Source organism: Anomaloglossus baeobatrachus, chromosome 3 (genome assembly GCF_048569485.1).
Source record: "Anomaloglossus baeobatrachus isolate aAnoBae1 chromosome 3, aAnoBae1.hap1, whole genome shotgun sequence".
Lineage (NCBI taxonomy): Eukaryota > Metazoa > Chordata > Amphibia > Anura > Aromobatidae > Anomaloglossus > Anomaloglossus baeobatrachus.
Genome location: NC_134355.1, coordinates 11,060,701 through 11,082,688, shown reverse-complemented (window position 1 = coordinate 11,082,688; position 21,988 = coordinate 11,060,701). Strand labels below are relative to the sequence as shown.

Sequence of the window (21,988 nt, the reverse complement as noted above, 5' to 3'; positions counted from 1 at the left end):
AGCGATGTCGTAGCGTGTAAAGCCCGCTTAACACTTGCGAGTGCCTCGCATCGCATCACCCGGCATGACAGGAGCGAGTCAGTTGCATGTATCTCTATGCAGCTGAGACGCTCCTGTCCAGAGATAGTAAGGCCGTGCCGGGTGATGCGATGCGAGACTCACATGAGTTACACGTGAGGCACTCGCAAGTGTGACTCTGGCTTTATGAGAAGAGGCAAAGTGTCTCCTGCCCCCACTATCCAGTGAACGAGGCTCTGAGATGCCCATCTTAGAACTAGCTCTATCAGTACCAGAGAGAATGGAGCAGTGGTGCACATGTGTTATTACCGCTATACTCTTGCTGTTGGGATCGGTTGAGGGTCTCAGCAGTCATACCCACCATCCTTATGTTTGATGATAAAGGAAGAGCTGATTTCTATAGCACACTGTTCGGCTGAGCACTTCTGCCCTTATACTTTAGCAGTTAGTCAGTGTCTCAGAACCAGGACCTACAGTAACATCTAATGTGTCAGTGACATGGGGAAAGCTTTATGAAGGTGCAGATACTCATTAACTTTGGTGTCATTCTTGTCAGATTTAGCTGCTCCCTGCACATTGCAGAAGAAGGGAATTTTGTTACTTACCGTAAATTCCTTTTCTTCTAGCTCCTATTGGGAGACCCAGACGATTGGGTGTATAGTACTGCCTCCGGAGGCCACACAAAGCATTACACTAAAAAGTGTAAGGCCCCTCCCCTTCTGGCTATACACCCCCAGTGGGATCACTGGCTCACCAGTTTTAGTGCAAAAGCAAGAAGGAGGAAAGCCAATAACTGGTTTAAACAAATTCACTCCGAAGTAACATCGGAGAACTGAAAACCATTCAACATGAACAACATGTGTACCCGAAAAACAACCAAAAATCCCGAAGGACAACAGGGCGGGTGCTGGGTCTCCCAATAGGAGCTAGAAGAAAAGGAATTTACGGTAAGTAACAAAATTCCCTTCTTCTTCGGCGCTCCATTGGGAGACCCAGACGATTGGGACGTCCAAAAGCTGTCCCTGGGTGGGTAAAGAAATACCTCATGTTAGAGCTGCAAAGACAGCCCTCCCCTACGGGGAGGCAACTGCCGCCTGCAGGACTCTTCTACCTAGGCTGGCGTCCGCCGAAGCGTAGGTATGCACCTGATAATGTTTGGTGAAAGTGTGCAGACTCGACCAGGTAGCTGCCTGGCACACCTGTTGAGCCGTAGCCTGGTGTCGTAATGCCCAGGACGCACCCACGGCTCTGGTAGAATGGGCCTTCAGCCCTGATGGAACCGGAAGCCCAGCAGAACGGTAGGCTTCAAGAATTGGTTCTTTGATCCATCGAGCCAGGGTGGCTTTGGAAGCCTGCGACCCTTTGCGCTTACCAGCGACAAGGACAAAGAGTGCATCCGAGCGGCGCAGGGGCGCCGTGCGGGAAATGTAGATTCTGAGTGCTCTCACCAGATCCAACAAATGTAAATCCTTTTCATACCGATGAACTGCATGCGGATAAAAGGAAGGCAAGGAGATATCCTGATTAAGATGAAAAGAGGATACCACCTTAGGGAGAAACTCCTGAATGGGGCGCAGCACTACCTTGTCCTGGTGGAACACCAGGAAAGGAGCTTTGGATGACAGCGCTGCTAGTTCAGACACTCTCCGAAGAGACGTGACCGCTACCAGAAAGGCCACTTTCTGTGAGAGTCGAGAAAGTGACACATCCCTCAGAGGCTCGAAGGGCGGCTTCTGGAGAGCAACAAGGACCTTGTTTAGATCCCACGGATCTAACGGCCGCCTGTACGGAGGTACGATATGACAAACCCCCTGCAGGAACGTGCGCACCTGAGAAAGTCGTGCTAGACGCTTCTGAAAAAACACGGATAGTGCCGAGACTTGCCCTTTAAGGGAGCCGAGCGACAAGCCCTTTTCCAACCCAGATTGCAGGAAGGAAAGAACGACAGGTAACGCGAATGGCCAGGGGGATACTCCTTGTGCAGAGCACCAGGATAAGAAAATCTTCCACGTTCTGTGGTAGATCTTAGCAGAAGTGGACTTCCTAGCCTGTCTCATGGTGGCCACGACCCCTTGGGGTAATCCTGAAGACGCTAGGATCCAGGACTCAATGGCCACACAGTCAGGTTCAGGGCCGCAGAATTCCGATGGAAAAACGGCCCTTGGGACAGTAAGTCTGGACGGTCTGGTAGTGCCCACGGTTGGCCGACCGTGAGATGCCACAGATCCGGGTACCACGACCTCCTCGGCCAGTCTGGGGCGACGAGTATGACGCGGCCGCAATCGGATCTGATCTTGCGTAACACTCTGGGCAAGAGTGCCAGAGGTGGAAACACATAAGGGAGCCGGAACTGCGACCAATCTTGCACTAAGGCGTCTGCCGCCAGAGCTCTTTGATCGCGAGACCGCGCTATGAAGGTCGGGACCTTGTTGTTGTGCCGAGACGCCATTAGGTCGACGTCCGGCACCCCCCAGCGGCGGCAGATTTCCTGAAACACGTCCGGGTGAAGGGACCATTCCCCTGCGTCCATGCCCTGGCGACTGAGGAAGTCTGCTTCCCAGTTTTCTACGCCCGGGATGTGAACTGCTGATATGGTGGATGCTCTTTCCTCCACCCACATCAGAATCCTCCTGACTTCCTGGAAGGCTTGCCGACTGCGTGTCCCTCCTTGGTGGTTGATGTATGCCACCGCTGTGGAGTTGTCCGACTGAATTCGGATCTGCTTTCCTTCCAGCCACTGCTGGAAGGCTAATAGGGCAAGATACACTGCCCTGATTTCCAGAACATTGATCTGAAGGGTGGACTCCTGCTGAGTCCACGTCCCTTGAGCCCTGTGGTGGAGAAAAATTGCTCCCCACCCTGACAGACTCGCGTCTGTCGTGACCACTGCCCAGGATGGGGGCAGGAATGATCTTCCCTGTGATAATGAGGTGGGAAGAAGCCACCATTGCAGAGAGTCCTTGGCCGTCTGAGAAAGGGAGACTTTCCTGTCTAGGGAAGTTGTCTTCCCGTCCCATTGGCGGAGAATGTCCCATTGAAGTGGGCGCAGATGAAACTGCGCAAACGGGACTGCCTCCATTGCTGCCACCATCTTCCCTAGGAAGTGCATGAGGCGCCTTAAGGGGTGCGACTGACCCTGAAGGAGAGACTGCACCCCTGTCTGTAGTGACCGCTGCTTGTTCAGCGGAAGCTTCACTATCGCTGAGAGAGTATGAAACTCCATGCCAAGATACGTTAGCGATCGAGTCGGTGCCAGGTTTGACTTTGAAAAGTTGATGATCCACCCGAAAGTCTGGAGAGTCTCCAGCGCAACATTCAGGCTGTGTTGGCATGCCTCTTGAGAGGGTGCTTTGACAAGTAGATCGTCTAAATAAGGGATCACGGAATGTCCCTGAGAATGCAAGACTGCTACCACTGCCGCCATGACCTTGGTGAAAACCCGTGGGGCTGTCGCCAGACCAAATGGCAGAGCTACGAACTGGAGATGGTCGTCTCCTATCACGAAACGTAGAAAACGTTGGTGCTCTGTAGCAATCGGCACGTGGAGATAAGCATCTTTGATGTCTATTGATGCAAGGAAATCTCCTTGAGACATTGAGGCAATGACGGAGCGGAGGGATTCCATCCGGAACCGCCTGGCGTTCACATGCTTGTTGAGCAGCTTTAGGTCCAGAACAGGACGAAACGAGCCGTCCTTTTTTGGAACCACAAAGAGATTGGAGTAAAAACCTTGCCCTTGTTCCTGCTGAGGAACAGGGATCACCACTCCTTCTGCTTTTAGTGAGCACACCGCCTGCAGAAGGGCATCTGCTCGGTCGGGATGTGGGGAGGTTCTGAAGAACCGAGGCGGAGGACGAGAACTGAACTCTATCCTGTACCCGTGAGACAAAATGTCTGTTACCCACCGGTCTTTGACCTGTGGCAGCCAAATGTCGCAAAAGCGGGAGAGCCTGCCACCGACCGAGGATGCGGAGGGATGAGGCCGAAAGTCATGAGGCAGCCGCCTTGGAAGCGGTTCCTCCGGTTGCTTTCTTGGGGCGTGAGTGAGCCCGCCAGGAATCTGAGCTCCTTTGCTCCTTCTGAGTCCCTTTGGACGAGGAGAATTGGGTCTTGCCGGAGCCTCGAAAGGACCGAAACCTCGACTGCCACTTCCTCTGTTGAGGTTTGCTTGATCTGGGCTGGGGTAAGGAGGAGTCTTTACCCTTGGATTGTTTAATGATTTCAGCCAATTGTTCACCAAACAGTCTATCTACAGATAGTGGCAAGCTGGTTAAACATTTTTTGGAAGCAGAATCCGCTTTCCATTCCTTTAACCACAAGGCTCTGCGCAAAACCACAGAGTTGGCAGACGCCATTGAGGTACGGCTTGTAGAGTCCAGGACAGCGTTGATAGCGTAAGTCGCAAACGCAGACATTTGCGAGGTTAGGGACGCTACTCGCGGCACTGCTGGACGTATGATAGAGTCCACCTGTGCCAGACCAGCTGAAATAGCTTGGAGTGCCCACACGGCCGCGAATGCTGGAGCAAACGACGCGCCGATAGCTTCATAGACAGACTTTAACCAAAGGTCCATCTGTCTGTCATTGGCATCTTTAAGTGAAGCCCCATCCTCCACTGCAACTATGGATCTAGCCGCAAGCCTGGAGATTGGGGGGTCCACCTTTGGACACTGGGTCCAGCGTTTGACCACGTCAGGGGGAAAGGGATAACGTGTATCCTTAAGACGTTTGGAGAAACGCTTGTCTGGGTAAGCATGGAGTTTCTGGACTGATTCTCTGAAGTCAGCGTGGTCCAGAAAAGTACTCAGTTTACGCTTGGGATACCTGAAATGGAACTTCTCCTGCTGTGCAGCTGCCTCCTCTGCAGAAGGGGCAGGGGGAGAAATTTCCAATAGACTATTGATGGCCGCTATAAGGTCATTTACCATGGCGTCACCATCAGGAGTATCCAGATTGAGAGCGGTTTCAGAATTAGACTCCTGATCACCCTCCTCTGTCTCATCATGTAGAGACTCTTCTCGCTGAGACCCTGATCCGCGTGATGACGTGGAGGGTCTCTCCCAGCGAGCACGCTTAGGCTGCCTGGGACTGTCATCTGAATCAGAGCCGTCAGGCTGAGATGCCTGGGACCCCCTTGAATCACGGATTAACTCCAACTGAGGGGGACCGGGGAACATTGCCGCAGCAGTGTCCATGGTCTGAGTAACTGGCCTGGCCTGCAAGGTCTCTAGTATCTTTGTCATAGTGACAGACATCTTGTCAGCAAAAACTGCAAACTCTGTCCCCGTCACCGGGACAGGGTTCACCGGCGACTCTGCCTGGGCCACTACCACCATAGACTCCGGCTGACGAAGTGGCACAGGGACCGAACATTGCACACAATGGGGGTCATTGTAACCTGCCGGTAGATCAGCCCCACAAGCGGCACAAGTAGTGTATACAGGCTGTGTCTTGGCACCCTTGCGTTTTGCGGATGACATGTTGTCGTCTCCTCAGAGCAAGATAGGGTATACAGCCAAGAAGCGACCTTACAGTGCAATATATATATACATATATATATGGTATAGAGAAAAAAGGTACACCAAAATAACACTGTGGCACTAGTGGGGCCAGCACTAAAAGTGCTGCTTACCGCCCGCTTAACGCGGGTGTGTGGTCGCCAGAAATCCCTTGTCTGGGTCTCCCAGAGCCTGTGTCCGTTCTCCAGCCAGACTGCATGTAGGAATGGCTGCCGGCGTCCTATGGAGAGGGGCGGGCCCTGGGCGTGTGCAGACAAAGAGCGGGAAACCAGCGTCCCCCTGTGCTCAGTGAGAGGGCTGGAGCATGTAAATAAGACTCCAGCCCTCGGCGCTGATTAATCGTACAGCGTCTCTCCCTTGCCCTGATTGACAGGGTGGGGGCGGGAACGAAGCGGAGCTAGGCCGCAGAAGCCGGGGACTAAATTTATAAGCGACGCCGTCGTAAAAGCACGGTCGGCGCTAAGTCCCCGGCGCACTACAAGTCGCAGCCGCGCCGCCGCTCCAGGGGCGGTCGGCGCGGCAGTCCCCAACACATAAAGTCACTCAGAAAAACTGTAGTGACTGTAACCCCAGCGCGCAGCGCTACTGTCCCCGGCGCACTAGCACACCCAGCAAGTCTGGAGTGTGCGCGGCCTGTACATACGGGGACACAGAGTACCTTAATGTCGCAGGGCCTTGTCCCTGAACGGTACCCAGCTCCGTATCCAGCAGGTTCTATGGGTCTGTGGATGGAGCCCGGCCTCAGGGCTTGGGGGCCGGTAAGATCCCACTTCCTCAGAGCCCCTCAGGGGGATGGGGAAGGAAAACAGCATGTGGGCTCCAGCCTCCGTACCCACAATGGGTACCTCAACCTTAACAAACACCGCCGACATAAAGTGGGGTGAGAAGGGAGCATGCTGGGGGCCCTAGTATGGGCCCTCTTTTCTTCCATCCGACATAGTCAGCAGCTGCTGCTGACTAAACAGTGGAGCTATGCGCCTTCGCACAAAGCAGAAAACTGGTGAGCCAGTGATCCCACTGGGGGTGTATAGCAAGAAGGGGAGGGGCCTTACACTTTTTAGTGTAATGCTTTGTGTGGCCTCCGGAGGCAGTACTATACACCCAATCGTCTGGGTCTCCCAATGGAGCGCCGAAGAAATACTCAGTAAGTGATGAGCCGTCCATCAATTCACCTCTCCCGAAGAAAGAATATGGCTTATATATTCCAAGAAAGATTCTTCTCTTATATCATTATCTGTAAAAATAAATGTGGTTCCTACTCCGTTGGCTCCAGCTGTTCTATACAGCAACTTTATATCCTCCAACAGGTCAGATACTGAGTAAGATCTGGGAAGGAGAGGAGACAGAAGGGGAGAGGTCAGCAGAGAATCATACACAATGGTCAGCATGTCAGATTATATGAAAACACTTGTAAGATTACAGGACATTTGCACTTCTGACTTTCAGATGCAAAATGTCCCTCCAAAAACTGCACAGAACAATCATTGCTAAAATACATCAATAGAAAAAAAAACAGAGACAATATTACATAGGGAGATACAGTATATGGAATATGACTGTAGGGGGGGGTGAGAGGCGAGCTCCCCTGACCAGGTCGTGCACGTCACAGCCCCATTGATATGTGACTAGATATCAGGAAGTTGTAAGTGTGTGCCACACTGCTGATAAGGCTACTTTCACACATCCGGATTTTTGCTCTGCGGCACAATACGGCGTTCTGCAGAAAAACCGCAACCGGCTTTTGTAACGCCGATTGCGGTTTTTTTTTGCATTGACTTACATTAGTGCCGCATTGTGCCGTAGGGGCTTGCGTTCGGTCTGGTTTTTGCCGCATGCGGCAGATTTAGCCGATGCGGCGGCCGGATCGAACGTACCCTGCAACGTTTTTTGCTCCGGCAAAAAACACCGCATCGCGCCGCATCCGGCCGCTGCGGCGCATTTTTCAATGCATCCCTATGGAGGCCGGATGCGGCGCGATGCGGAAAAAAACGCATCCGGTCGCCGCATGCGGTATTTTCCACTGCGCATGCTCAGTAGCATGCCGCAACCGGAAAAAACCGGACCGGCCGCATGTAAAAACTTATGCAAAGGATGCGGTGTTTTCACCGCATCCGTTGCATAGTTTTCACAGCCGGATTGAGCCGCAGGGCTCAAACCGGATGTGTGAAAGTAGCCTTATCCGAAACATCATCACACCAGGCAAGGAGCGGGTGACGGGCGGTTCGCACCTTTCACACATCAGTTTTTTGCTGGCTGTCACAATCCGTTGGCTCGACGGATCTGTTGCAGATTGTGGAAAAACGAATGCGACGGATCCGTTTTTAAACAGATCTGATGAAAAAAACCCGGATCCGTCGCATCAGTTTTTTCATCCGCTTTTTCTGATGGATTCGTTTTTTAAAAACTCCCAATGGGAGGCTCCCAAACGTTATTGGCTACTGAAAACCTATATATAAAGTGTTTTTACACTTCATCTTTGCAAATCAAAAAGGTCCGTGGAGCCTGTTAGGAGTCTCAACACAGAAACCAGCCAGATATCCCTCCGGGAAGGACCCAGCCAAGGGGTGGCTCTTTTTAGGAGACCACCATAACCACCATATTAAGTGACCCTTTTAAGGGCGCTCAACACAGTGAAATCCTAGGTACTAGTCTCCTAAAAAGAGCCACCCCTTGGCTGGGTCCTTCCTGGCTGGTTTCTGTGTTGAGACTCCTAACAGAGGCTCCACGGACCTTTTTGATTTGCATATTTCCCAGGGGGCAATGTACCTAGGATATCACTGACTTGAGCGCCCTCGCTGGCTGCCGGCAGTGTTTTCTCTGGCTGGTCTCACCGAGATCAGTGATTGTTTTGTCTTACACTCTATCTTTGACAGGTTGTAGAGCAAGTGGCAAAAATAGGTGTGATTGTGAACATTGCGTGGATTTTAGTTTTGAGGCGAATCGTTTGGATCGTTTGGAAGCGATCGTTCTTGAAAAGGAGCGAGAAAGACCACGCATCATGCATCTGCATCGCTTTTGGATCCACCCAATCACAGCACTGAGAACATGGGGTGTATTCTACGTTATATAGGGAGTTGAGAGGAAACCCCGAGAAGTTTGTTTAACTATGTTCGGATGAAAGCGCAAATCTTTACTATTTTGATACGCTGGCTGGCTTGCTGGGACATTGATGAGTGAAGCCCTACCTGGCAGGTTTATATACCTTTCCTAATTGGGGCTGGCTAATTTGATACTAAATATTAAATTGGAACATGCTCAGTTACAAAAAAAAATGGAATCCGTCGCTGGATTCTGTCATTTGACAGATGACGACAGATGCTGCGCCCATAGGCTTCCATTGTAGCAAACGATGGACGGCGACGCATCGGTCGCTGTCCAATTTTTCGACGTAGACAAAAAATGTTACTTTGTCCGTCATCTCCGTCCACCGGACAAACATTTTTCGACGGATCCGTCAGACGAACGTGAGGCCATCTGTCGCTAAAACAAGTTGATGAGAAAAAAACAGATCCAGCAGCATCAGTCGCCAGATCCGTTTTTTTTCAAAATTTGACGGATTATGACTGAAGGCAAAAAAGTAAATTGATGTATGAAAGGGGCCTTACAGATAAAACGTACACATCTTGTCAGTATTAATACATTTTGTCACTCAACTTTTTTTAACAGTTCATCATAAAATTAATTTTCTTATATCCACATAACGTCCGCGCTTGTGAGCCGTGTATCTTATACGTAGATAGAATAATGAGGTTTTTAAATACAGATTTTTCACATTATATTATTTTTAATTCTGTTTTTATAAAGTATTTCTACATTGTTTCTGTTACACATATATTTCACACGGCTGCCTCTTATACATACACATATTCTGATTGCTGTAATATGCGTTTCCAAATAATATATTTCTTTCTGTACAACACCTTTTCTTCAGATGTACAGGCAGACCCCTGAATCCCTCGTGCACCTCCTGGCACTTTTATAGTCCGGTCATCTATTGAATGTTGTACTCTTCCTATCTCAATGTGGTTTTGTCCTGATATAGACACCAGCAGGTTTGGACACTCGTAGACTGTATGAGCCGCCCGTCATCCGCTCCTTGCCGGGTGTGATACTGTTCTGGATTATCTGCAGTGCACAATATGTTCAGTGTTCCCGGATATCCAGTGACTTATACTGCAGGACATGTATGACGCTTTTAGAGCAGCTGTGCCCACACAATCCTTCAAGGTGACCATATTCTCCCTTGGATTTTGAACACACCCATGGAGATAAGACCCGCTTCTGCTTTTTTGTATTTCCAGCTTTTCTACATATCAACCCCATTATATGCCCATAGGGGACACAGCTGCTGCACTCGTACACCCGAGGACAGAAGAAAACCTTCATCTGCAAATATATTGAGAAGTAAAAGGAGAAGGATGTTTTCTGATTGACCGCACTACTCCTGGAAAAGTAGCCTACTCCACGCTGTGGTGGTGTTTAACAGTATCTTTATTACACATTTCAAGTTTGTACCAAACTGTTTATAAAAAAAAAAATATGTATGTAGTGTATTTTTTTCTTTTTTCACCTTTTACTCCTTAAAATACATCAATGGCATAAAGCTGAAACAATGCTGGTGATATAAGGGGAGTATGGGGCAGACTGCAGCGCTAGGGTGGTACAGCATGAGGGTGGGGTAGAGTGCAGTGCCAGGGTGGTACAGCATGAGGGTGGGGCAGAGTGCAGCGCTAAAGTGGTACAGCATGAGGGTGGGGCAGAGTGCAGCACTAAAGTGGTACAGCATGAGGGTGGGGCAGAGTGCAGCGCTAGGGTGGTACAGCATGAGGGTGGGGCAGAGTGCAGCGCTAGGGTGTGCAGCATGAGGGTGGGGCAGAGTGCAGCGCTAGGGTGGTACAGCATGAGGGTGGGTCAGATTGCAGCGCCAGGGTGCTACAGCATGAGGGTGGAGCAGAGTGCAGCGCCAGGGTGCTACAGCATGAGGGTGGAGCAGAGTGCAGCGCCAGGGTGCTACAGCATGAGGGTGGAGCAGAGTGCAGCGCCAGGGTGCTACAGCATGACGGTGGGGAACAGTGCAGCGCCAGGGTGGTACAGCATGAGGGTGGGGCACCATGAGGGTGGAACAGAGTGCAGCACCAGGGTGCTACAGCATGAGGGTGGGGCAGAGTGCAGCGCCAGGGTGCTACAGCATGAAGGTGGGGCAGAGTGCAGCGCCAGGGTGGTACAGCATGACTGTGGGGCAGAATGCAGCGCCAGGGTGGTACAGCATGACTGTGGGGCAGAATGCAGCGCCAGGGTGGTACAGTATGACTGTGGGGCAGAATGCAGCGCCAGGGTGGTACAGCATGACTGTGGGGCAGAATGCAGCGCCAGGGTGGTACAGCATGACTGTGGGGCAGAATGCAGCGCCAGGGTGCTACAGCATGAGAGTGGGGCAGAGTGCACCGCCAGGGTGGTACAGCATGAGGGTGGGGCAGAGTGCAGCGCCAGGGTGCTACATCATGAGGGTGGGGCAGAGTGCAGCGCCAGGGTGGTACACCATGAGGGTGGGGCAGAGTGCAACGCCAGGGTGGTACAGCATGAGGGTGGGGCAGAGTGCAGCACCAGGGTGGTACAGCATGAAAGTGGGGCAGAGTGCAGCGCCAGGGTGGTACAGCATGAGGGTGGGGCAGAATGCAGCGCCAGGGTGGTACAGCATGAGGGTGGGGCAGAATGCAGCGCCAGGGTGGTACAGCATGAGGGTGGGGAAGAATGCAGCGCCAGGGTGCTATAGCATGAGGGTGGGGCAGAGTGCACCGCCAGGGTGGTACAGCATGAGGGTGGGGCAGAGTGCAGTGCCAGGGTGGTACACCATGAGGGTGGGGCAGAGTGCAGCGCCAGGGTGCTACATCATGAGGGTGGGGCAGAGTGCAGCGCCAGGGTGGTACACCATGAGGGTGGGGCAGAGTGCAGCGCCAGGGTGGTACAGCATGAGGGTGGGGCAGAGTGCAGCACCAGGGTGGTACAGCATGAAGGTGGGGCAGAGTGCAGCGCCAGGGTGGTACAGCATGAGGGTGGGGCAGAATGCAGCGCCAGGGTGGTACAGCATGAGGGTGGGGCAGAATGCAGCGCCAGGGTGGTACAGCATGAGGGTGGGGAAGAGTGCAGCGCCAGGGTGGTACAACATGAGGGTGGGGCAGAGTGCAGTGCCAGGGTGGTACAGCACGAGGGTGGGGCAGAATGCAGCGCCAGGGTGGTACAGCATGAGGGTGGGGCAGAATGCAGCGCCAGGGTGGTACAGCATGAGGGTGGGGAAGAGTGCAGCGCTAGGGTGGTACAGCATGAGGGTGGGGAAGAGTGCAGCGCCAGGGTGGTACAACATGAGGGTGGGGCAGAGTGCAGCGCCAGGGTGGTACAGCATGAGGGTGGGGCCGAATGCAGCGCCAGGGTGGTACAGCATGAGGGTGGGGCAGAGTGCAGCGCCAGGGTGGTACAGCATAAGGGTCGGGAAGAGTGCAGCGCTAGGGTGGTACAGCATGAGGGTGGGGCAGAGTACAGCACCAAAAAAAATCTGCAGCATGTCAATTATTGGTCTAGATTTGCAGCATTTTTCCCCCACTGACTTTAATGTTGTGATGGAAAAACGCTTCAAACCAACAGTTGTGTTCACAGTGAGTTTTTGGATCCGTTTTTTTCGTGTTTTTAACACAAAAACCGCATGGCGAAAACAGGATGTGATGTCATCAGGATCAGTACCATGTAAAAAATAACAGGAGAACAGTTGAAACCGGAAATTACATCAAGAAAGCTTTTTTTTTTTCTTGTTTATTAAGCTACTGGTAGATTTATTGACAGTCTTTTCCTTGTTGCACGCAAAAAAAAAACTCCCTAAAAAACGCTGCATAAAAGCATCAAAAATGTATGTGTATTTTTTGTGTGTTTGTCTGCCACAAGGTGCAGAAATTTTCAGCATCAAATCTGCAAAGTGGGCACATAATAAAATGGTGGCCCATTCATCCGCAATAATACAGTTCCTGCATACTGTATGGGTGGAAACAGTCAGCAAGCATCTTGTCACATCACCTATAACAAAATGACTGAGCTTTTACAATGCAGGGAGCTGAGTCTTTCTTCATCTGTGTAGTACAAGGTGTAAATCACAGTGTAAGGGCTCGTGCACACGTTGCGTAACAGCATGCATTTATACTACGTATTGCACTGCAGCGTAAATGCATGCATCCTGCGTCCCCTGCACAATTTATGAAGACTGTGCATGAGACGTGCGCACGATGCTTTTTTGAATGCAGCGGTTTGGATGCTAAAATTTTGACCCAAATCCGTGCGTTCAAAAATGCAGCATGTCAATTATTAGTGCGCTTTGGATGCTGCTCCCGCTCTGTCTATGGGAGAGGCTGCATCCATAGGGCATGAAATCAGCATTTATTCTGCTGAAACACTGCATCCATTACAGTGTTTCTGCAGTGATTTGAAGCGCACATGTGCTGTCAAATCGCTGCAGAAATTTCAGCAGGTACGTGCGAACAAGCCCTAAGGCTGTATGCACACGTTACGTCCCTGCAGAAATTTCAGCACATGTGCACGTCAAATCGCTACAGAAACACTGCATAATGAATGCAGTGTTTCTACAGAAAAAGAAGGGAATTTTGTTACTTACCGTAAATTCCTTTTCTTCTAGCTCTTTTTGGGAGACCCAGACGATTGGGTGTATAGCACTGCCTCCGGAGGCCACACAAAGCAATTACACTAAAAAGTGTAAGGCCCCTCCCCTTCTGGCTATACACCCCCAGTGGGATCACTGGCTCACCAGTTTTAGTGCAAAAGCAAGAAGGAGGAAAGCCAATAACTGGTTTAAACAAATTCTCTCCGAGTAACATCGGAGAACTGAAAACCGTTCAACATGAACAACATGTGTACCCGCAAACAAACCAAAAATCCCGAAGGACAACAGGGGCGGGTGCTGGGTCTCCCAATAAGAGCTAGAAGAAAAGGAATTTACGGTAAGTAACAAAATTCCCTTCTTCTTCGGCGCTCTATTGGGAGACCCAGACGATTGGGACGTCCAAAAGCTGTCCCTGGGTGGGTAAAGAAATACCTCATGTTAGAGCTGCAAAGACAGCCCTCCCCTACGGGGAGGCAACTGCCGCCTGCAGGACTCTTCTACCTAGGCTGGCGTCCGCCGAAGCATAGGTATGCACCTGATAATGTTTGGTGAAAGTGTGCAGACTCGACCAGGTAGCTGCCTGGCACACCTGTTGAGCCGTAGCCTGGTGTCGTAATGCCCAGGATGCACCCACGGCTCTGGTAGAATGGGCCTTCAGCCCTGATGGAACCGGAAGCCCAGCAGAACGGTAGGCTTCAAGAATTGGTTCTTTGATCCATCGAGCCAGGGTGGCCTTAGAAGCCTGCGACCCTTTGCGCTTACCAGCGACAAGGACAAAGAGTGCATCCGAACGGCGGAAGGGCGCCGTGCGGGAAATGTAGATTCTGAGTGCTCTCACCAGATCTAACAAATGTAAATCCTTCTCATACCGATGAACTGCATGAGGACAAAACGAAGGCAAAGAGATATCCTGATTAAGATGAAAAGAGGATACCACCTTCGGGAGAAACTCCTGAATGGGGCGCAGCACTACCTTGTCCTGGTGGAAGACCAGGAAGGGAGCCTTGGATGATAGTGCTGCCAGCTCAGACACTCTCCGAAGAGATGTGATCGCTACCAGAAAAGCCACTTTCTGTGATAGTCTAGAAAGTGAAACCTCCCTCAGAGGCTCGAAGGGCGGCTTCTGAAGGGCAACTAGTACCCTGTTCAGATCCCATGGATCTAACGGCCGCTTGTACGGGGGTACGATATGGCAAACCCCCTGTAGGAACGTGCGCACCTTAGGAAGGCGTGCCAAACGCCTCTGAAAAAAGACGGATAGCGCCGAGACCTGACCTTTAAGGGAGCCGAGCGACAAACCTTTTTCTAACCCAGATTGCAGGAAAGAAAGAAAGGTAGGCAATGCAAATGGCCAGGGAGACACTCCCTGAGCAGAGGACCAGGATAAGAATATCCTCCACGTTCTGTGGTAGATCTTAGCGGACGTGGGCTTCCTAGCCTGTCTCATGGTGGCAACGACCCCTTGGGACAATCCTGAAGACGCTAGGATCCAGGACTCAATGGCCACACAGTCAGGTTCAGGGCCGCAGAATTCCGATGGAAAAACGGCCCTTGGGACAGTAAGTCTGGTCGGTCTGGGAGTGCCCACGGTTGGCCGACCGTGAGCTGCCACAGATCCGGATACCACGCCCTCCTCGGCCAGTCTGGGGCGACAAGTATGACGCGGCTGCAATCGGATCTGATCTTGCGTAGCACTCTGGGCAAGAGTGCCAGAGGTGGAAACACATAAGGGAGCCGGAACTGCGACCAATCTTGCACTAGGGCGTCTGCCGCCAGCGCTCTTTGATCGCGAGACCGTGCCATGAAGGTTGGGACCTTGTTGTTGTGCCGTGACGCCATTAGGTCGACGTCCGGCACCCCCCAGCGGCGACAGATTTCCTGAAACACGTCTGGGTGAAGGGACCATTCCCCTGCGTCCATGCCCTGGCGACTGAGGAAGTCTGCTTCCCAGTTTTCTACGCCGGGGATGTGAACTGCGGATATGGTGGAGGCCGTGGCTTCCACCCACATCAGAATCCGCCGGACTTCCTGGAAGGCTTGCCGACTGCGTGTCCCCCCTTGGTGGTTGATGTATGCCACCGCTGTGGAATTGTCCGACTGAATTCGGATCTGCCTTCCTTCCAGCCACTGCTGGAAGGCTAGTAGGGCAAGATACACTGCTCTGATTTCCAGAACATTGATCTGAAGGGTGGACTCCTGCTGAGTCCACGTACCCTGAGCCCTGTGGTGGAGAAAGACTGCTCCCCACCCTGACAGACTCGCGTCTGTCGTGACCATCGCCCAAGACGGTGGTAGGAAGGATCTTCCCTGTGATAATGAGGTGGGAAGAAGCCACCACTGCAGAGAGTCTTTGGCCGTCTGGGAAAGGGAGACTTTCCTGTCCAGGGATGTTGACTTCCCATCCCATTGGCGGAGAATGTCCCATTGAAGTGGACGCAGATGAAACTGCGCAAACGGAACCGCCTCTATTGCCGCCATCATCTTCCCGATGAAGTGCATGAGGCGTCTTAAGGAGTGCGACTGACTTTGAAGGAGAGCCTGCACCCCAGTCTGTAGAGACCGCTGCTTGTCCAGCGGAAGCTTCACTATCGCTGAGAGAGTATGAAACTCCATGCCAAGATACGTTAGTGATTGGGTCGGTGACAGATTTGACTTTGGGAAGTTGATGATCCACCCGAACGCCTGGAGAGTCTCCAGTGCAACATTCAGGCTGAGTTGGCATGCCTCTTGAGAGGGTGCCTTGACCAGTAGATCGTCCAAGTAAGGGATCACAGAGTGTCCGTGAGAGTGCAAGACTGCTACCACTGCCGCCATGATCTTGGTGAACACCCGAGGGGCTGTCGCCAGACCAAATGGCAGAGCTACGAACTGAAGATGGTCGTCTCCTATCACGAAGCGTAGAAAGCGTTGGTGCTCTGTAGCAATCGGCACGTGGAGATAAGCATCCTTGATGTCTATTGATGCTAGGAAATCTCCTTGAGACATTGAGGCAATGACTGAGCGGAGGGATTCCATCCGGAACCGCCTGGCGTTCACATGCTTGTTGAGCAGTTTTAGGTCCAGAACAGGACGGAAGGAGCCGTCCTTTTTTGGAACCACAAAGAGATTGGAGTAAAATCCTCGCCCCCGTTCCTGAGGGGGGACAGGGATCACGACTCCTTCTGCTCTTAGAGAGTCCACCGCCTGCAGCAGGGCATCTGCTCGGTTGGGGTGTGGGGAGGTTCTGAAGAACCGAAGTGGAGGCCGAGAACTGAACTCGATTCTGTACCCGCGAGACAAAATGTCTGTTACCCACCGGTCTTTGACCTGTGACAGCCAAATGTCGCAAAAGCGGGAGAGCCTGCCACCGACCGAGGATGCGGAGGGAGGAGGCCGAAAGTCATGAGGTAGCCGCTTTGGAAGCGGTTCCTCCATTTGCTTTCCTGGGGCGTGAGTGAGCCCGCCAGGAATCTGAGCTCCCTTGTTCTTTCTGAGTCCTTTTAGACGAGGAGAATTGGGCCTTGCCCGAGCCTCGAAAGGACCGAAACCTCGACTGCCACTTTTTCTGTTGAGGTTTACTTGCTCTGGGCTGTGGTAAGGAAGAGTCCTTACCCTTGGACTGTTTTATGATTTCAGCCAATGGCTCACCAAACAGTCTGTCTCTAGATAATGGCAATCTGGTTAAGCATTTTTTGGAACCAGCATCTGCTTTCCAGTCCTTTAACCACAAGGCTCTGCGCAAAACCACAGAATTGGCGGACGCCATAGCGGTACGGCTCGTAGATTCTAGGACAGCATTGATAGCATAGGTCGCAAACGCAGACATTTGCGAAGTTAGGGACGCCACTTGCGGCACTGCTGGATGTATGATAGCATCCACCTGTGCTAAACCAGCTGAAATAGCTTGGAGTGCCCACACGGCCGCGAATGCTGGAGCAAACGACGCGCCGATAGCTTCATAGACAGATTTCAACCAAAGGTCCATCTGTCTGTCGTTGGCATCTTTAAGTGAAGCGCCATCCTCTACTGCGACTATGGATCTAGCCGCAAGCTTGGAAATTGGGGGATCCACCTTTGGACACTGGGTCCAGCGTTTGGCCACCTCAGAGGGAAAAGGATAACGGGTATCCTTAGAACGTTTAGAGAAACGCTTGTCTGGATGAGCGTCGTGTTTCTGGATCGATTCTCTGAAGTCAGAGTGGTCCAAAAAAGCACTTAATTTACGCTTGGGATACAGGAAATGGAACTTCTCCTGCTGTGCAGCTGCCTCCTCTGCAGAAGGGGCTGGGGGAGAAATATCCAACAGTCTATTAATTGCCGATATAAGGTCATTAACCATGGCGTCACCATCAGGGGCATCCAGATTGAGAGGGGCCTCAGGATTAGAATCCAGATCACCGTCCTCAGTCTCATCACAGAGAGACTCTTCTCGCTGAGACCCTGAGCAGTGTGATGACGTGGAGGGTCTTTCCCAGCGAGCTCGCTTAGGCTGCCTGGGACTGTCATCTGAGTCAGAGACTTCAGCTTGTGATGCTTGAGACCCCCTTGAAGTACGGATTAGTTCCAACTGAGGGGGACCAGAGAGCATAGACACAGCAGTGTCCATGGTCTGAGTAACTGGCCTGGACTGCAGGGTCTCCAGGATTTTTGTCATAGTCACAGACATTTTATCAGCAAAAGCTGCAAAGTCTGTCCCCGTCACCGGGGCAGGGTTCTCAGGCGTCTCTGCCTGGGCCACTACCACCACATTAGGCTCTGGCTGACGAAGTGCCACTGGGACTGAACATTGCACACAATGTGAGTCATTGGAGCCTGCCGGTAGATTAGCCCCACATGCAGTACAAACAGTGTACACAGCCTGTGCCTTGGCACCCTTGCGTTTTGCGGATGACATGTTGCTGCCTCCTCAGAGCAGTACAGGGTGTCCAGCCAAGAAGCGACCTTACAGTGCAACTATATATATATATGGTACCAAGAAAAAAGTACACTAATATAACACTGAGGCACTAGTGGGGCCAGCACTAAAGTGCAGCTTACCGCCCGCTTAGGAGCGGGTGTGTGGTCGCCGAAATCCCTTTAGTCTGGGTCTCCCAGAGCCTGCTGCCTTTCCCCAGCCAGACCGCATGTGTAATGGCTGCCGGCGTCCTTGTGGAGAGGGGGGGCGGGCCCTGGGCGTATACAGACGAAGAGCGGGAAGCCTGCTTCCCACTGTGCCTAGTGAGAGGGCTGGAGCATGTAAATAAGGCTTCTCTCCCCTGATTGACAGGGTGGGGGCGGGAACGAAGCGGCGCTAGGCCGCAGAAGCCGGGGGCTAAAGTTAGAAGCGCCGCCGCCGTAAAAGCGCGGTCGGCGCAAAGTCCCCGGCGCACCACAAGTCGCAGCTGCGCCGCCGCTCCAGTAGCGGTCGGCGCAGTAGTTCCCAACATGTAACGTCACTCAGCAAAGCTGCAGTGACCTAACCGCAGCGCACAACGCTACTGTCCCCGGCGCACTATAACGCTCAGCAAGCCTTGAGAGTGTCCGTGTCTGCCGGGGACACAGAGTACCTGAAAGTTGCAGGGCCTTGTCCCTGAACGGCACTCCCGCTCCAAATCCAGCAGGTTCTCTGGGTCTGTGGATGGAGCCCAGCCTCAGGGTTTGGGGGCCGGCAAGATCCCACTTCCACAGAGCCCTCCAGGGGATGTGGAAGGAAAAACAGCATGTGGGCTCCAGCCTCCGTACCAGCAATAGGTACCTCAACCTTACAAGCACCACCGCGGGTGAGAAGGGAGCATGCTGGGGGCCCCATATGGGCCCTCTTTTCTTCCATCCGATATAGCCAGCAGCTACTGCTGACTACAAACAGTGGAGCTATGCGTGGATGTCTGACCTCCTTCGCACAAAGCAGAAAACTGGTGAGCCAGTGATCCCACTGGGGGTGTATAGCCAGAAGGGGAGGGGCCTTACACTTTTTAGTGTAATTGCTTTGTGTGGCCTCCGGAGGCAGTGCTATACACCCAATCGTCTGGGTCTCCCAATAGAGCGCCGAAGAAAAGCCGATTTCATGCGCTGTGGATGCTGCCTCTCCCATAGACAGAGCGGGAGCAGCATCCAAAGCACACGAAAGAAGTGACATGTTGCTTCTTAGAACACAGCGATTTGGAATAAAATTTTGGCATCCAAATTGCTGCACTCTCAAATGCAACGTGCGCACGTCTCATGCACAATCTTCATAGATTGTGCAGGGGACGCAGATCGCATGCATTTACGCTGCGGTGCATGAAATTCGGCAACGTGCGCATGAGCCCTCAGGCAGCACAGTTCTGTGCAGACCCTGAACCAGCAGGCAATGCAGGCAGATTCCCGTCTCTACATCACAGTAGTAATACATGTTTTATCCGTGCTGTAATAATGGTGATGAATTCTAATCGCACAAGTGCCGCGTTATTTACCTTGTAAGAACAATCTGGAATATTTTGTATCCTGCAATGAATGAGGCCAGCCGGGACAGACTTTTCTTTCCTGACCCACAAACTCCTATTAGCAGGGCATTGCCCCCCGGGGTGCGGATGATGCGTGAAATCTGTGGGAAATATAATGGCAGGTGTGGGAGGAATAATATCCCAGAGTAGCAGCTCAAAATGAGGGGCGACGTAAACAATGAAGAGGGAAATCATGACTGACACAAATATACAAGACACATCAAACCGTGAACCCCTGAAACCAGATGTACAATAGCCTTAACATTGGAGCGGTCCATCATACCTGCGGTCACCTGCGCATTGTTGTATTTTAGCTCTTTTTCACATTCACCTTAATAATATGTATCACCGCATCAGTGAAAAACACTAAATCGCTCGCCGATCCCATCGCTGCTTCATTAAATCGATTTTGAAACTGCTTCAGTTTTTCAGACAAAACATCTAAGTTGTGAACCTGGAATAAGAGCGATGCTGGTGAGGACGAGGTCTCGGAGCCGCACCCGTCACATATTACCACCCTGTGACGTCACATTACCATCTCATATACTTTTGGGGTTTCGGGTACGTCGACTTCTTCATCTTCAGCAGAATTAGGCGCTTCCCTCAGAAAATCCACAAAATAGGAGTCATGTTGTGCTGCTGATGCCACGTGTGGATCCACGTGTTCTCGTAGAACTTGTGTGAGAGATTTATTAAACCAGGCGAGGTCTTCATAGCACACAAACCTGAAGCACAAGGACAATGGTTACTGCCGACATCCAACGTATATAGTCACTGTAATGGTACTGATATATATCACCAAAAACATTAGCAAAAAGAGAGGTTCAAGTGTGAAAAAAAATGATTTTCGGTGCAGTTATTAGACAACAGATCACAGAGGGTCCGCACAGCTGGGGGGGGTCTCCAGGGGAAAGCTCCAGAACATGGCACAGTACCCACTGACCTGTATGAGCGCCCCTGTAATGCTCAGACCTGGCGACCCCTCAGCCTTCATGCACAGACACCCCACTCAGCGATCTATTAGGGTTTGCTCAGATCAGAAAATCATCTCCTACAACAGTGTGCTTTTTTCATCCATTCACAGATAAGGTTTCGGGTGATACTTATGGAATAAAAGCTTCATAAATTAACCTAAAGGGAGCGGTAAATGCGGGTTTATTACCTGTCGGCAAGAACTCTCTGACACTCATGCCTGAAGAGAGCGAGGAGGATGGGAGCAGTAGTGCACTCCTCCGCCTTCATTGCTAACATTCCTTGCCAGATTCGGGAAAGGTCTCGTAGACTGAAGATGTAGTGACATCTGGAGGGTGTAGGAAGCAATTTCACCTGAGAGATAAGGAAAAGCAAGCATTAAATCGGGGGGACAGAACGGACACTAATAATTACGAGATCCGGCCACTCTTGCATTGCACTCCTATGGCATTAGTACAAGTAAGGCTAAGTTCACGTTTCCGTTGTTTTGTATCAGTCACATGCGTCGCTTGACGCATGTGACTGATGCGCTGTACAACGGATGACAAAGAACAGAACAGAATTTGTCTTTGTCGAACTCTGTTGTGTGCAGGGGGCGGAGCGCGAGGGGGCGGAGTTCGGGGGGAGTGGAGCCAAGCGGGGCCGTGGCACTGAGGACGTCAGTGCCGCAGGGACTGCAGGACAGGTGAGTGTGTGTGTGTGTATACACATGCTGAATGGGGGGCGGGGCCAGGCGCTGAGGATGTCAGTGGCAGTGCTGCGGTCTGCATGGTTGGGACAGGTGAGTGTACGTGTGAGTGAGTGTTTGTGTGTGTGTGCACATGCGGAGTGCGGGAGGGGGTGGAGCCGAGCGGGGGGGCGGGGCCAGGCGCTGAGGATGTCAGTGGCAGTGCTGCGGTCTGCATGGTTGGGACAGGTGAGTGTTGTGTGTACATGCGGGAGGGGGCGGAGCCGACCGGGGGGCGGAGCCGAGCGGGGCCAGATGAGGGTGTCAGTGGCAGTACTGGTCTGCATGGCTGGGGACAGGTGAGTGCGTGTGTGTGTGTGTGTGTGTGTGTGTGTACACACATGTGCGGAGTGCGGGGCCGAGCGGGGAAGTGTCGGCCTCCCTGCACACGTAACCAGACTAAATATCGGGTAACAGCAAAGCACCCGATGTTTACCTTGGTTACCCGATATTTACCTTGGTTACGGGCGTACACCGCTTAGCGCTGGCTCCTTGCACCGTAACCAGGGTAAATATCGGGTAACCAACCAAAGCCGGTCACGTGTGCAGGGAGCCAGAGAGCATGCGCAGCGAAATCCGACGGATCGCGCTGCTCAAAAAACGTTACAGGCTGCGTTCCTCCCGCCCGGCGGTCAGTCGTTCCACGACTGAT

The 21,988-nt window shown here is 52.1% G+C and overlaps 1 protein-coding gene across 1 annotated transcript in view; it reads right to left on the bottom strand.

Annotated features, from left to right (window-relative positions):
- The window catches only part of DNAH8 (dynein axonemal heavy chain 8), a 593,387-nt gene that overhangs the window by 173,634 nt on the left and 397,765 nt on the right, over positions 1 to 21,988 (bottom strand). The window contains exons 57-61 of the mRNA XM_075338922.1: positions 20,800 to 20,963; positions 20,173 to 20,362; positions 19,969 to 20,091; positions 19,608 to 19,738; positions 6,710 to 6,863 (exon numbers count right to left, since the gene is read on the bottom strand). Of these exons, the coding sequence (XP_075195037.1) occupies positions 6,710 to 6,863; positions 19,608 to 19,738; positions 19,969 to 20,091; positions 20,173 to 20,362; positions 20,800 to 20,963 (762 nt within the window). The remainder of the gene's footprint in view (positions 1 to 6,709; positions 6,864 to 19,607; positions 19,739 to 19,968; positions 20,092 to 20,172; positions 20,363 to 20,799; positions 20,964 to 21,988) is intronic.